Source organism: Piliocolobus tephrosceles, chromosome 15 (assembly GCF_002776525.5).
Source record: "Piliocolobus tephrosceles isolate RC106 chromosome 15, ASM277652v3, whole genome shotgun sequence".
Lineage (NCBI taxonomy): Eukaryota > Metazoa > Chordata > Mammalia > Primates > Cercopithecidae > Piliocolobus > Piliocolobus tephrosceles.
Window position 1 is genome coordinate 94,944,536 of NC_045448.1, and position 16,983 is coordinate 94,961,518.

Genomic DNA, 16,983 nt, shown 5'->3' on the forward strand with positions numbered 1-16,983 from the left:
CAAGCTCAAAGCAGGCATGTGCTGTAGTGGCCTCCAATAGGCCAACTGTGGAATCCTAAACTGCCTTCATATTGTTGCTGTACCATTGAGCAGCTATGTGGACTTGGACACTTTTTAGAACTTCACTTCTTTAAGTGGAGTGAGGGTTGTTATGAGGCTTAAATGAGGTAATGCTTGTAAACTGCTTAACATGGTTGGCACACAATAAACTTTAGTTTTGTCTCTGAGGCTAGTTCCTAGGTTTATGGAGTTGTAGAGCTGGAGAAGCATTTTAAAGTCCAGCGTTCTTCCTTATTTTAGAGAGAGGAAGCTGATGCCCAGAGACACTGAAGGTTTCTGAAGCTTGGTTATCATGTCTGTGTGTGTTACAGCTTGGCTATGAGGATCATCTGAGCTAATAGGTGGAAAAGCGTTTATATGTCAGTTTTGTAGCATTGTTCACACGGTGGCTAATTGCCTTGCCTGCTCAACGACTGAATGATTTTATAAAATAGCTTTCTGGTTCTGACAATAGAAAAATCAATATATTTTCTTTTTTTTAAAATTTAGATGTATCCAGTTAAAGCAGGCAATAGATGAAAATAAAAATGCTCTTCAAAAATTAAGCAAAGTAAGTATTGAGGTTAATCATAGTATTAAAACATCTCTTCTTATACAAGTATTTTTATTCAGTGGGAGTTAATTCAAACTGGTAGGTTCCTGGGTTTACGTTAGCAGTGTAGTCTAACTGCAGCCAGTGCTGGCTTGCCAAACAGGGTTGCTAAGTCTGTGCTTGGGAGCAAAGCAAAATCCAAGGCTCCAACTACCGAAAAATGTTCAGCTTTGATGAACTCACCTGCTATTAAGGATTCAGACAATCCTGGAAGGAACTATTTTTATTTTTGCATTTTGTGAGTTCTTTGTTTTACATTTTAGAATTGTTGTTATTTTAATTTCTTCATGGGGAAATAATGCATACTCTAGCCCTGAGGTAAAGAAGCTTCTTGTATCAAATGGCAACTCTGATATCAATGTCTCTGCAAAAATAGGAGGAACAGGAATTTAACCTTGACAATCCCTTCAGGATTTTTTTTTTTTTTTTTTTTTTGCATGAGCCTTGGCTACCCCTACATGTCCAGGTCCGGAGACTAATGGAGCTTTTAAAGTGGAAGGCACCTGAAAGTCAGCTCTCCAGCTATATATTACTTCCCTTTATTGCATCTGAGATATGTGGTCACTGAAGAGCTCATCCAGATTTCTCGAGTGGCACAAAACTTTTCAACTTAGGCTGTTTGAAAACCTAATTATTCCTGTTTTACAGGTGAGGAAATTGAAGCTCTCAGTGGTGAAGCAGCCATGTCTCTTCTGTCAATAAGGGGCAGAACTTGGGATTGGTGCTGTCTTATTGACCCTAAAGCCAATCTTCTGTCAGAACATATCTCTTACTGACTATGGAAGGTCTATAATACTTAGCAAGAAAATAAAACAAAAACCTAAAACAAGTGGTATAATTTTATTTTTTCATTTGGTTTGCATTCCAACACAATAACCTGTTTCTTTTAAATCTAATTTATTTCCCTAAGATAGGTGTAATGTCACACTGATATTTACTTGTTTTTATAGCACTTATTGGAATTTTTTGTTGTTCTTTTGAAATTAGGAAATTGCAATTAATTTTTCAGTGAAACTGACCTATATTCTCTCATAGGCTGATGAATCTGCACCTGTTGCAAACTATAACCAGAGAAAAGAAGAGGAGCATACTCTTTTGGACAAGCTTACCCAACAACTGCAGGGCCTTGCTGTGACAATAAGTAGAAAAAATATAACTGAGTATGCTTCCTTTCTATCTTTCTTTTTTCTTTTTTAAGATATGTCACCAATAGCTTTAATGTTTAACTCAAAGACATATAACAGTAGAGATGTAAACAAATGACACTAACAATAGAATCAGTCAACATTTATTTATTGTCTATAATAGAAGGTGTTAGATCCCATGAGAGATAGAAGGAAGTGTAAGTCATAGTTTCTGCCCTCAGGCAATTTATAATTTAGTTAAGGAAATAAAACAGAGATCTGAAAAACTAAATGAACAAATGTTAGAAAATAAAGATGATATATTTAATGTCAATGTTGATGTGTAAAAGGGAAATGATTTGGAATGTCTACTTGCATCGTTCTCCCTTTCATAAACATTCTTTAAAAATTTGAAGCAAAGACTGAGTGTGGTGGCTCATACCTGTAATCCCAGCATTTTGGAAGGCTGAGACAGGAGGATCACTTGAGGCCAGGACTTCAGGATCAGCCTGGACAATATAGTGGACCCCATCTCTACAAAAAAACCCAAATTAGTCATGCTTGGTGGCACGTACCTATAGTCCCAGCTACTTGGAAGGCTGAGGCAAGGAGGATTGCTTGAGCCCAGAAGTTCCAGGCTGCAGTGAGCTATGATCACTTCAGTGCACTCCAGCCTAGGCAACGGAGTAAGACACTGTCTCTATTAAAAAAAAAAAAAAAAAATTGAAGCAGGGACATGCATTGTTTTTCTGCCAGAGTGTATGTTAATAATAGCTTCTAAAAGTTGTAAAGAAGACTTACATATACAAGTTGAGTATTCCTTATCTGAAATGCTTGGGATCAGAAGTATCTTTAATTTTGGATTGTTTTGGATTTTGGAATACTTGCATTGTACTTACTGATTGAGCATCCCTAATCTGGAAATCTACATATTGAAAGGCTCCAATCAGCATTTCCTTTGAGTGTTATTTTGATGCTCCAAAAGTTTCAGATTTGGGAGTCTTTTGGATTTTGGATTTTCAGATTAGGGATACCAACCTGTATGAACAAACCCAATTTGTGGGAAGCAAAAGAAAAAAACCAGTTATTCAGATTCTTTCAGTGTTGTTCTCCAACCTTTATACTGTACCTGGGGAAAAAATGCTGAAGGTGGTAGATGCGAGGATCTAGAATTTCCACCGATTCTTAGTACTGAGAATGGCAGAGTAGTTGGTATTGGACTTACCTTCCCACCATAAATGACTATGAAGTCTGGACAAAATATACAAAGTATTCGTTTGAAGCCATTGAGCCTCTACCAAGCAGGGTTGATATTCTTGATATACGGAGACACATGAAGCGAATCCTACGTTCACCTAGACTTTTTCCCTGGGAATAATTTATGGGCTGTGGTGGAGGAAGGTAGATTCCAAGCAGGGAATAGTAGTCTTACTCGACTGAGGAGACAGAGATCACACTTTGGAGCTGCTCAGTTCACTGGGAGTTGTGGAGCAAGGTGCCATAGAGAAGAGGGAACTGCAGAGAAGCAACTCCAGCAATCTGAAAGGTCTCCTGCGCTGTCTAAGGGCATGATGCCTGCGAGGCCTGGCGGAAAGTACCTGCTGGGAGACTGAGAGTTTAATGGATTCTGGAAATCATATGGTCCTGGAAAAACATTGGAGTTTGTAACTAGCTCTAGTAAAGAGACTTGGGAAATGCTTCAGGCATTTGATAGAGATCACAGAAGGCCCAGGCCTTAGGAGTAAAGAAAACACCCTGAGAGTAACAACCATGATCTAGGAATAAAGACAAAGCTGAAGTAGGTCTTCTGTAAAGGAGCCTAAAAGCAGACCTTATCAGGAACAAGATAATTTAACTGTGTAACATTAAATGAATTTAAAATTTCTTAGAGGAATCTAACATAATCCAAAGTCTGTAAGTGTATCTTGTAATGTGTCCATCACAGTAACCAGTAATAAAAAAAATTAGAAATGCAAAAAAGCAGGGGAAAATACATGATCAATAAGTGACAAGTGATAAGATGGTCAATAAAAACAGACCCAGATATGATCGAGATACAGAGTTAGTTGACAAGGACTTCTAAATAATATGATTAATGCGGTAAAGAAAATAGAAGAAAAGATGAATGATATGGGAAATGGGTGTATTTTAAGAAAATTCAAGTATAGAAAAATCAAATGAACATTCTATAACTAAAAAATACAATTGATAAACTAATGGCTGAGAACTTCCAAAATCTGACTCACTGTATAGACTCAAAAATCTGGGAAATGTATTAAAATCAAGAGAATAAATAATCAGTAGCTCAGAGATGTGAGAATTAGCAAATAAGAACCATAAAACAGCAATTTTTAATATGTTAAATAATTTATAGGAAAAGATAGATAAGATGAATAGAGTGGAATCTTAAGCAGATAAATGGAAACTAATCAAGACCAAAATGAAAATTCTGGAGCTAAAAAAATACAATATATGAAATAAATTTGCTGGGTGGTTTAACAGAAGATTGGATACTTGGGGATCAGTGAACCCCAAGACAGCCTAAAACTTTTTCAAACTGATACACAAAAATAAAAAATGCAAAGGACAAAACAGAATGTAAGGGAGAGGTGAGACACTGTTAAAAGTTATAACAGATTTGTAATTGAAGTCTCAGAAGAAGAGAGAGAATGAAGCACAAGAAATATTTAAAGAGATAGTGACTGAAAACATTTTAAAATTATGATCTAAGAGAGATATCAATCCACTGATCCAAGAATCTCAGGGAACCCCAAACAGAATCAATATAAAGAAACCCACACACAGGTACCTCATAGCCAGACTACTGAAAAACCAATGATAAATAGAAAATCTTAAAACCTGCCAAGGGTAAAAAGGAAACATTTAGAGACAAACGACAGAATCAGAGTTGACATCTTATGAGAAAAAATACAGGTCAGAAAACAATGCAGTAACATCTTGAAAACATTGAAAGAAGAAACTATCAACTCAGAATTCTGTATCCAGCAAAAGTATAAAAAATTAAAGTGAAATAAAGACATTTTCAGGCAAACGAAAACTGAGAAAATTTGTCAACTGATCTGAAGTATAAGAAATGTTGAAGGAAGTTCTTCCAGCTAGCAGACAATGATCCCATATGGAAATTTGGATCTTCAAAAAGGATTGAAGAAGATGGGTATGTAGGTATATATAAAAGCCTGTTTTTTTCTTTTCTACATGCCTTTAAAAGACACTCGATTATGTAAAGCAGAAGATATATTTGGGGATTTAAAATATCCAGTCGATTCTCATTATTTGCAGTAGCTATGTTGTGTAAAGTTGCCATGAACACTTGATTAGTAAATACTAAACCATTACTCCTGGGGAAATACAGACTTAAGACTCCTGTGAGCCTCTGGTCACAATGTTTTTGTCAACTGAGTAACATACAACCTTGTGTTACTGTTTAAAGACATCTTATTTCATATATTTTATTGATTCATTAACATTGAATTTACACCAACGGCACTGTCACTCATGCATGAACAAGTCTTATCTAACACACTTATTTTCTCCAGAAGGTACATTATAGCCTTCTTGTGCTTAGGAATACCGCACGGCTCTTCAGCGCTATGTTTTGGAGCCATGTTAAACAACAAAATCACACACAAGAGAGAAAGAAAGAAAGAGAGAAAGAGAGAAAAAGAAAGAGAAAGAAAGAACGAAAGAAAAGAAAGAAAGAAGGAAAGAAAAAGAAAACCACCACAAAAGTGCAAAACGTGTGGCACTACAGAGACTGCAAAAAAGGATACTTTCCTGTATGAGAGCTGAAAAAAAAAAAGGCAGGTGTCACCATGTTCGACTTCAGTTGGGAGTGTGTATGCCAGACAACTCAGTTTTTTTGCTGCTTTGTATATGTCCACAAATGACCACAAAAGCACTGCAAATGTTATTTGGGAGTTTACAAATAAAGTTTAGTGAGCCAATGAATTCACAAATACAGAATCTGCATGTTACAAGGACTGACTATATGTAGAAGGAAAATGTGACAGTAGCACAGCATAGCACAAAGGCTGGCAGGTCAATGGAATTATATTATTTATGTTAAAGTTGTTTTATCTTTGGTGAAATGTGATATTTCAATTAGACTGATAAGTTAGGGATGCATATTGTAATACCTAAAACAATCAGTAACAAAATAATACAAAGAAGAGTGTAGTTAGTAAAACAACACAATAAAATGGAATTCTAAAAGTGATTTGATTAACCCAAAAAAGGCAAGAAAGGAGAAATAAAAAAAAAACAGATGAGATAAATAGAAACCAAATACTAACGTGGTTTCAATGCAGCCATTTGGATAGTTACATTAAATATAAATGGAGTAACACTTCAGTTACAACAAAGATTGTCAGATTGAATTTTTTTAACCCATATATATGCTATTTAGAAGAGATACACTTTAGTATACCATTATAGAGAGATTGAAAGTAAAGAACTGGAAGGAGATATTCCATGTTCTATAACAAAGATATTCTTTGTTCTATAACCAAAACAAAGGTGATATGGTTACAATAATATCAGATATTTAAGGCTAAAAGGAATTTGCTATTTAAGAAAGGACATTTCATAATGATAAAAGAAAGGGTTGATTCATTCGGAAAAAAAATCTTCCTGAATGTGTATGCATTTAGTAACATGGGTTCAAATGTATAGAGCAAAAGTGCCAGAACTAAACAGAGCTAGATAATTCACAATCCTTAACCACCTTGATCTTACATGTATAGTGAAGCCTTTCTTAATGATAGGGATATGTTCTGAGAAATGAGTCATTAAGTGATTTCATCATTGTACAGACACCATAGAATGTACTTGCACAAACCTAGAAGGTATAGGTTACCATCCACTTGGGTTATATAGTATAGCCTGTTGCTCCTAGGCTGCAAACCTGTACAGCATGTTACTGTGCTGAATACTGTAGGCAATTAAATTGTAACACAATGCTGTAAGTATCTGTGTATCTAAACATATCCAAAAATAGGAGATGTACAGTAAAAATATGGTATTAGATTTATGGGACCATCATTGTATATGTGGCCCATTGTTGACTGAAACATTGTTGTGCAGCACATGACTATATATGTGTAGAACACAACACCCAAGTAGGTATTATGTAAATACATACTCTTTTCAGTGCAACTGTAACATTAACCAAAATGAACCATATTGGACATAAAGTAATTGTTACCAAATTTCAAAAGTTTGAAATTATGTAGTGTGTGTATATGTGTGTGTGTGTGTGTGTGTATATATATATATATATTTTTTTTCCTTTGATGACTTGGAATGACATTAAAACCCAATGACAGAAAAATAATTCGAAATGACTACATGTGGCCGGGCGCAGTGGCTCATGCCTGTAATCCCAGCACTTCGGGAGGCCAAGGCAGGTGGATCATGAGGTCAACAGATAGAGACCATCTGGCCAACATGGTGAAATCCCATCTCTGCTAAAAGTACAAAAATGAGCTGGGTGTGGTGGCACACACCTGTAGTCCCAGCTATTCGGGAGGCTGAGGCAGGAGAATTGCTTCAATCCGGGAGGCAGAGATTGCAGTGAGCCAAGATCGCAGCACTGCACTCCAGCCTGGCAACAGAATGAGACACTATCTCAAAAAAAAAAAAAAAGAAAAATTACTACATGTTTGCAGATTGTCACACACTTCCATATAAACCGTGATTTGAAGAAAATATAACAGTGGCAATTAGAAAATATTTGGAATGATAATAACATCACTGTGGGTTGCAAGCAGCGTAGTGCTTAGAGGGAAAAATTCTATCTTTTGTTTGTTTGTTTTGGAGACAGGGTATCTGTTACCCAGACTGGAGTATAGTGGTGCGATCTCGGCTCACTGCAACATCTACCTCTCAGGCTCTAGTGATCCTCTCCACCTCCGCCTCCCCGAGTAGCTGAGACTACAGGTGTGTGCCACCATGCTTGGCTAATTTTTTAAATTTTTTGTAGAGGCAAGGTCTCACTATATTGCTCAGGCTGGTCTTGAACTCATGGGCTCGTGCAATCCTGCCACCTCGCCTCCCAAAGTTCTGGGATTACAGGTGTGAGCCACCGCACCTGGTCAGAAATTTAAATCTTTGAATGTATAGTTTGAAAAAAAAGTTGAAAATCAATTACTAAAACATCCAACTTTAGAAGCCAGAAAAAGTACAACAAACCCAAGGAAAGCAGAAGGATGGAAATAATAAAAATAAAAGCAGAAAACAGTGAACAATAAACAGACCTACAGTAGGCAATATCAACAAAGCCAAACTGGTTCTTGGAAAATTAATTAAATAGATAAACTGCTGGCATTACTGATCAAGAAAAGAGAAAGAGAAAAAAACAGAAATCAATACAGATTCTACAAGCATTAAAAAGATACTATGAAGATACTATGAACAACTTATGTGAATAAGTTTTAAATTTAGATAAAATCAGTTTCTTTTAAAAGAAAATGTACTAAAATTGACACAAGACGAATAGACAATCTTAATAGTTCTACTAAAATATCTGCTAAAGAAGTTGAATCTGTAATTAAAAGCCTTTCCACAGATTAAACTTTCAGGTAGCTTTACTGGTGAATTTATCGTAAGCATTTAAGAAAGAAATAGTGCCAATATTACAAAATCGTTCAAGAGAACAGACAAAGAAGAAACACTTTCAAATCATTTTATAAACTTTCAATAACACAGATATCAAAACCTGACAAGAACACTAGAAAAAAATGACAAGGCCCTCATGAACAGATGCACAAACTCAGTATAAAATATTAGCAAGTAAAATCTAGAGGCATTTCAAAAGGGAATCATGACCAAGTGGAACTGTTCCAGAATGTAAGATTGACTTAACATTAAAAAATCAATCATTGAAATGCACTACATTAATGAAGGAGAAAAAATGTATCAAGTTCACATTATTTTTGGCAACATTTTGGAATAAATGACCCATATAAAATATGTACAAAATAACTCCTAAAGAAGGAAAGAGACACATTGAAAATCAATATGACATTTTATGGATGTTTTTATTCTTGTGGTATAAAAATGGTTGTTACATCCCTGTTTATGTTTTAGATCACTGTGGTATAAGGGTGTCCTACCATTATTTTAAACAAAGTTAAGCTAATATTCCTTTTTATTCCAGAGCAAATCTTGTATTTGACTAGTTTTATGGTTAATGATGTTCATTTGCATTAGTCTAAGTATTGTTTTCCCATTTTAAAGACAAGCTTCTCTGATGTAAGCTTTAGGAGGGCAAAGATCTTGGTTTTGTTCATTGTTATAGCTCAAGCTCGTAGTGTCTGTCACACAGTAGGTGCCCCCCAAAATTTAAACTTTGCTGAACGTTGAGTGAATAAATAAAAGTCAGAAAGATTTAGTGATGTGCCCAAGCTAACGTTATTTTGGCATTTCTCTCTTCCTCACCCTCCTATTCACCTCCTTTCTCTTCATCCCTATGCTGTTTTCTTAGTTCATGGTATTGTCACTTCTCACTTTCAACAACCACCCTCACCTTTAGCCCTTCTTCTAATCTGTTCCCCACATTGTAGCTTTGTCTCCTTTCTAAAGTGGGAATCATATCATGTCCTTCCGCTACTCATTTTTAGGGACGACCTTAAAGGTAAAGCTCACCTGGGCTACATTCTGCATACTTCTTTTCAGCCTCAACTCTCACTCATTTTCCTCAAGCCTTGCCCTACCATTCATGAGCTACTTGACATTTCCTAATCTCAAGTCTCCTTTCTACTCTCCCTGTCCTTCCTTTCTACTCCCATTTTACCTGATTAATTCCATATCATCTCCCAAGACCGAATTAAAGCCTTTTCTGATTCCCATTCATGCAGCCTGGGTTAGGTGTCCCTCTTGTGTGATTGATTTCTTAGTATCCTGTGTATACCTCTACTCTAGTACCTATTACACTATTTTATAATTCTCCATTTTCTAGATTGTCTCATTGCAAGCTCCTTGAGGATGGAGAATCATGTCTGGTTTACCTTTGTGTCCACTGTGTGTCTCTCTGACACAGAAATTGACCTACAGCATCAGTGTCATCATCATAACTGACTTTTATGGAAAGCTTGCTATGGGCAAGCACTGTTCTAAACAGTTGCAAGTAGTAACTCATCTTAATCCTCATGACAACCTTAGGAGGCAGGTTCGATTATTATCTCCACTTTACCAATGAGAAATGAAGAGCTTAAAAGAAGCCTGCTCAAGGTCATCCAGCAAAGAGGGAATAGAGCCAGAATTTAAATTTAGCAGAGCCTGTGCTCTAAGTACTTCATAATAATGCTTGAACAGCATTTGCTTAATGGATGAATCCAAGACTTGAATTCGAGTCTCCTGGCCTCAAGTCCAGTGATGCCCTGCCATCTCACATACATGACTCAGCTCCCTCTCTGCCTCAGTCTCTCCAGGCACACCTTCTTAGCTAGGTGGTAGAAACTGTTTGTTGTATTTTCCCTTATTTCTTTTATTTGCCAGCTCAAAATATGGGATATTCATGTACATTTAGAATTAATGCTCATAGCTGGTCTATTCTCATATATTATTTCAAGTAGTCCTACTCAGAAACACTTTTTGTAGAGTTGGGGCACCTACTGAACAAGAGGAAGAAAGTGAAAGTCAAGAAAGTGAAGACAGTGGTGAGGAGGAAGAAGATACAGAGGAGGAAGAGGAAGAGAAAGAGGAAAATGAATATCACAAACAGTCAACCAGTGAAGAATACATCGCTGTTGGAGATTTCACTGCTCAGCAAGCTGGAGATCTTACATTTAAGGTAGGTAGAATAAAACTGAAACCTAACCTAAGGATCAATGTCCATACCGAACAGAATAAGAAAACTCTGCCTGTACACCTGTGTTACAGAGTCTTAAAGTGAAGTTTTTTAACGTTCTATTTAAATAAGTAATAATTATGATTTACAAGCAGTAGTAATATGAGATTGTGTTACTAAAGTTACCTCCTCTAAATAGGTTTTTGAAAGTGGCTTTAATGTAGAGAATTCCTAACTTAGGGGTAAAATTTTATAATTTGTTGTTGAATGTTACATGTATAAATTCATTCAAGTGAGTTAGGCAATGTCCATAGGTGGAGGTAGAAGGGAGCACTTCCTGCCGTTTTGTAGCAGTCTTTCCTGTTAGCTTAGATATGAGAGGGGCTTGCGTCCATACTTGCTTGGCCTGGGCATAAATAAGTGGCAGGTGGGACAGAACAATAAAGTTGTGATTTTCAGCCTGTGTTTTTTGCTAGAGAAATGAGTCAAAGAAATTTAAGTGAATATATGAATTTTGGTTCTTATATTAAACTTCAAACTTTAGTAACTGATTAATAATAAAACACGTAAGAATATTATGCAAATAATTATATGGTTTAATTTATTGATTTTTTAAAAATTCTTCTGGAAAATGGCATCAATATTAGACAATAATGTATATTTCAAGAAAGTGTTTGCTTTTGTAGTGTCCTCAGGGGTAGAAATACTTTTGTCTTCAGAGATATTTTATTTTTGTAAATGAGCGAGTGTTATTCAAAACATATCTGGTGAATTAAGTGGGTAATTGCATTCAGTAAATACTATTTTTGCTCAAATATAGGGTTTAACTTTAATGGAATTGATTTTCTTTGGGAATGTATATGCTGCTTCTGAAAGACACTTTTCCAGAGATATTACAACATTAAAAAATATCTTACAGGGCTGGGCGCGTTGGCTCAAGCCAGTAATCCCAGCACTTTGGGAGGCTGAGACGGGCGGATCACGAGGTCAGGAGATCGAGACCATCCTGGCTAACATGGTGAAACCCCGTCTCTACTAAAAAAAATACAAAAAACTAGCCGGGCGAGGTGGCGGGCGCCTGTAGTCCCAACTACTCAGGAGGCTGAGGCAGGAGAATGGCGTAAACTCGGGAGGCGGAGCTTGCAGTGAGCTGAGATCCGGCCACTGCACTCCAGCCTGGGCGACAGAGCGAGACTCTGTCTCAAAAAAAAAAAAAAAAAAAAATCTTACACAGTAATCAAACTTTTGGAGTAAGTTTGGGACCTTAAAAATGATAGTGAAAAATGGTTCCCATTTGCATAAATGGTTCGAGTGTATGATAGGTAACCAAAAGGAATGATCCATTAAATGATGTCACATTTATGGTTTTAGGTGAGTTAGGCAGAATACATAGGGGTTGGGTGATAGGGAAGCTTTTGATAAATATTGGATTAAAAAAATTTTGCCTTTTTTTCAGCACTTATTTTGAATCATTGGTATTGATATAGACTCATGATTATTGAATTTTATTTAAAATGTTTTGTTTTGCTTTAAGAAAGGGGAAATTCTCCTTGTAATTGAAAAAAAACCTGATGGTTGGTGGATAGCTAAGGATGCCAAAGGAAATGAAGGTCTCGTTCCCAGAACCTACCTAGAGGTTAGTTTTGGTTTATGCTTTCCTTTTCTAAGACTGTTTTTTTCACTTTTAATAAAACATTTAGCTGTGTTCTTTTGTCAGTTGACTAGTGAATGACTTGAGATAAACAATTTGCTTTAATTTTGGAGGGACAGGACCTGGGAAAAACATCGTATATTAATGGTCCTGGCGACCTGTGAAGTGCTCTTAGGCATTTGAGCCCTGGAGCGTGATCTCACAGTGAGGGGATGCTTTGTGGATTAATGCTGATCATATCAAATACTAGGTCTCTATTGTTTATTGTGAAACATAACCGCAGTTAACTTTGTGTTAACTTCCACAAATATGTGATCCCGTAACTAAAATGTGAACATACTATACACATGTGTTCGTAGCTTATATTTTCTTGTTTCATAAAATAACATGGTCATTTTCTGTGCCAAGATATGTAGATTTCTGTCTGGATCAGCACTGTCCAATAAAATTATGATGCAAACCACACATGTAATTTAAATTTTTCAGTAGCCACATTGAAGTATCTTTTTGCTGACACCACTTCTTAAACCAAGTATGTAGTTTTTCTCTGACACCATATATGTGTTACTACATCAGTTCTTCTACACCAACCAGTGTCAGCAATTCAATTCGATTCTGATGCTAATGCCTGGAGCTAGCACAGACTCCCACAGGTTAAAGGCTCAGTCTCACAAGACTGCTGCCCACTTCCGTTGCCAGTCACAAGTCCCAGGAACCACCCATACTTCTGACTGACTGGCTATACATTCACCAGTTCCCACACCCTCACCTCAGGGGTTCAGTAATTTACTAGAATAATTCACAGAACTCAAAAAACACTTTCCTTGCATTTACCAGTTTATTATAAAGGATACAACTCAGGAACAGCCATAGAGTGAGGTATTGGTGGGGGGTGGCCGGCATGCCCTCTCTGGGCCTTCTACCTTCCCAGCACCTCGCTGTGTTCACCATCCTGGAAGCTCCTGGAACCCCATCATTTAGGGGTTTTTCTGGAGGTTTCATTAGTCGTATTAGCTAAATAATTAGCAATTGGTGATTAACTCAGTCTCCAGCTCCTCTCCCCTCTTCGAAGGTTGGAGGGTGGGGCTGAAAGTTCTAACCTCTAATACCTGGGTTGGCTTTTCTGGTAACCTGTCCCCTTCCTGAAGCTGTTTAGGTGCCCACCTAGAGTTACCTCATTAGCATAAACTCAGGAGTGACTGAAAGGGACTCCTGATGAATAAGAAAACATACTTCTATCATTCAGGAAATTCCAAGGATTTTGGGAGCTCTGTGCCGGGAACCAGTGACAAAGAACAAATACATATTTTTCATTACACACATTTTTAAAAAGTAAAAAGAAACAGGTAGAATTATTTTTAATAATATATTTTATATTATCCAGTGTATCAAAAATACTATTTTGACATATAATCAATATTTTAAAATATTGAGTCATTTTGCTTTTTTAACATTAAGTTCAAAATCAAAATCCAGTGTGTATTTTACATTTACAGCACTTCTCAGTTTGGACTAATTTCAAGAGCTCACTAGCTACACATGGCCAAAGGGCTATTGTATTACATAGGGCAGGTCTAGATCATCTTTTTCAATGGCAGCAAGTCTTCTAATCTCATTTAGATGGTCATTTAAGTTGTTTCCAACCTGTAATCACTATCGATTATGTTGCAAAGAACATGGGATTAGCATCCGCTGCCAGTTACAGAAAGATCCCCCAAAAAAGTAGCTTAAATAAGGTAGAAGCGTATTTCTCTCAAGCATAGAAGTGTGGAGAAAGGCAATCAAGAATTGGTTAAGATCCTATCCAGTATTTTATCCTGTTTCTGATGTGAAACCGCTTTTCCCAGAGTTATCTCTTTAGTTTTAAGTCAGCTGCTGGATCTTTTAAGGATTCCAAGGAGCAAAAGAGGAAAGAAGTCAAAAGGCATAAGCTGCTGCCTTTTTAAAAAGGTTTCTTGGAAGTTACACAGAAAACTTTCAGTTGTTGCTCATTGACCAGCATTTAGTTCTCTGGCAACACTTAGCTGCAAGGAAGTCTTGGAAAATGTAGTCTTTTAACTGGATCATTGTTAAATCAGGGATTTTGTTTGAAAGGGGAGGTGGGGAATAGGTGGTAGCCAACCGGCAACTTGTGTTGTCATCAAGTCTGCGTGCATCTTTGCACACTTGCCCGATTATCCCCTTAGATAAATTCCTAGATGTTCATCACTGGTTCAGAGGGTTTACACCTTTATATTTTGATTTCTTTTTCCAATTTGCCTTTTAGAAAAGTTATGCCAATTTGTACTCCCACCTCTAACAATCAGAGAGTGCTGTTTCCTCACACATTTGCCAGTGATGGCTGTTACCAGTCTTTAAAATTTTTGCCAATATGACCAACAAAAAAAGTGTCATTAGTGATTTTATGTGCATTTACTGTACTGCTAATGAGGTTAAGCATCATCTCATATGCTTTATGACCATTTGTGTATCTTCTTTTCGAATGGCCCTTTCGGTTTTCTTTATTGATACATAGTATTTTTGTATTTGTGTGAGTACTTTTTACTTGTATGGACTGGGTAATGATCAAGTCAGGGTATTTGAGATTTCCATTAACTTGAGTACTTATCATTTTTATGTGTTGGTACCTTTTCAGTTCTTTTGGATATTTTTTTCGAAGGGATTTAAAAAACTCTTTCATTGATTTCTAAGAGCTTTTATAATATTTTAATAATAAGGATATTAATCCTTAGATATTTGTGTGAGCTATTTTCTTTTTTTCCCCTCAGGATATGCTTAAGTTACGCATTACATATTTTCTTTGTTGACTTTAGCTCATGTTTATTTCTTACATAGCTAAATCTGTCAGTGTTTCCACTTACGATTCTTGATTTTGGTATCATGATTGGAAAGGGCTTCCCCATCTCTAGATTGTTTTCTTCTAATGCTTTTATATTTCTTTTATTTTTATCTTTACTTCTTTTCTTTTTTATTTGAGTAAATTCCATCTGGAATTTATTTTGATTAAACTCGCTGTCTATCTCAGTTCTTATTTTTTGAAATAGCAAAGTTATTAACCATGTGTTGAAAATTTATTTCCCACTGAGTTTTATCATATATACTAAATTCCCATCTATGCTCGAGGTTTTCTAAAAGTACTAATGCTCTTTTTTTTTTTTAAATAGAAAAGCTTGTTTTTGTTTTCACTGGAGGTTTAGGTGACAGTACTGGTATTTTTATTGGTTGTTTTTTGCATTAGTTAAAAAGCACTTCACATTTCAATGTCTTTTTAGCCGTATAGTGAAGAAGAAGAAGAAGGCCAAGAATCAGTTGAAGAGGGCAGTGAAGAAGATGTAGAGGTGGTGGATGAAACAGCAGATGGAGCAGAAGTTAAGCAAAGGTACAAAAGTGGGAAAGGATATCAAAGTAGGTTTAGGAAACATTTTATTCGTTTATTTTTACTGTTATAAATAATTCAATACTTTCTTGAAATGGAGACAACTTGTACCTGGAGAACTTTTCATACTGTTGTCTGCTTAAAGATCATTATTATTTTCATTTTGTAATTATTTTTAATACATTTAGTTCTACCTTGTTTTCATCTGGGAACTGTTAGGTTTTCAAAACATACTGATGATTATAAACTGTGATTAAAGAAGTTCCCCAATTGAGTGAATAGGCATAACCTGACCTGACTCACTTTGCTATTTTGTCTCCCCAGAACTGATTCCCGCCGGAGTGCTGTTCAAAAAGCGATCTCAGAGGTGGGTATCTTCTGTCTTATTAATGATGTCTTGTTTTGTTACCTAATGGCTCTGATGCAAAACAGGATGGAGACTGTGGAAGATAGCAATGGATCTGAAACAGGGTTCAGGACATGGAATGTACAGAGCAGAGGATGTATATTTCTTTCTGGTTTCTAAGCCTGTGCTCCAAATAACATTTCTCATTAGTTTTTTTTTGTACAAAAAGAATAGATAGTCTTATTCATGGTGTCACTTGAGGGCTTGGAAACATTCTCATTGATCCTGCTTTCCTGTCATTTGAGTGGAAACAGATGTTAAATTTTAATTACTATTTGAAAAATCCTGAAAGGCTTTAATAAAAAGTAAGAAATTGGCCAGGCATGGTAACTCACACCGGTAATCCCAACATTTTGGGAAGCTGAAGCCGGAGGATCACTTGAGGCCAGGAATTCAAGACCAGCTTGAGCAACATAATGAGACCCTATCCTACAAAAAATAAGAAAAATTAGCCGGATGTGGTGGCTTGTGCCTGTAGTCCCAGCTACTTGGGAGGCTGAGGTGGAAGGATCGCATGAGCTTGGGAAGTCAAGGCTATAGTGAGCTGTGATTGTGCCACTGCACTCCAGAGCATGAGTGACAGAGCAAGACCCTGTCTAAAAAACAAAAAAGTAATTAATTAAATTTTTTTAAAGGAAGAAATGATCTATAATTCTGTCATTAAAAAAACATTACAGGCTGGGCACAGAGGCTTATGCCTGTAATCCCAACACTTTGGGAGGCCAAGGCAGGTGGATCACCTGGGGTCAAGAGTTCAAGACCAACCTGGTCAACACGGGAAACCTCGCCTCGACTAAAAATACAAAAATTAGCTGGGCGTGGTAGCACATGCCTGTAGTCCCAGCTCCTGGAGAGGCTGAGGCAGAATTGCTTGAACCTGGGAGACGGAGGTTGCAGTGAGCTGAAAATACGCCACTATACTCCAGCCTAGGCGACAGAGCGAGACTCCATCTCAAAAAAAAAAA

The 16,983-nt window shown here is 36.6% G+C and overlaps 1 protein-coding gene across 4 annotated transcripts in view; it reads left to right on the top strand.

The window, feature by feature from the left end:
* NPHP1 (nephrocystin 1) overlaps positions 1-16,983 on the top strand; it is a 69,634-nt gene that overhangs the window by 15,067 nt on the left and 37,584 nt on the right. For 3 of the 4 annotated variants that reach the window (XR_004228488.1, XM_023190383.2, XM_023190384.2), the window contains exons 3-8: positions 550-610; positions 1,688-1,812; positions 10,396-10,588; positions 12,120-12,221; positions 15,509-15,615; positions 15,937-15,979. Coding sequence is in view for 3 of the 4 variants with exons in the window: in XM_023190383.2 (XP_023046151.1) it covers positions 550-610; positions 1,688-1,812; positions 10,396-10,588; positions 12,120-12,221; positions 15,509-15,615; positions 15,937-15,979 (631 nt within the window). In the remaining variant the exon portion in view is untranslated. The remainder of the gene's footprint in view (positions 1-549; positions 611-1,687; positions 1,813-10,395; positions 10,589-12,119; positions 12,222-15,508; positions 15,616-15,936; positions 15,980-16,983) is intronic. The other variant, XM_023190385.2, reaches the window with a different exon arrangement.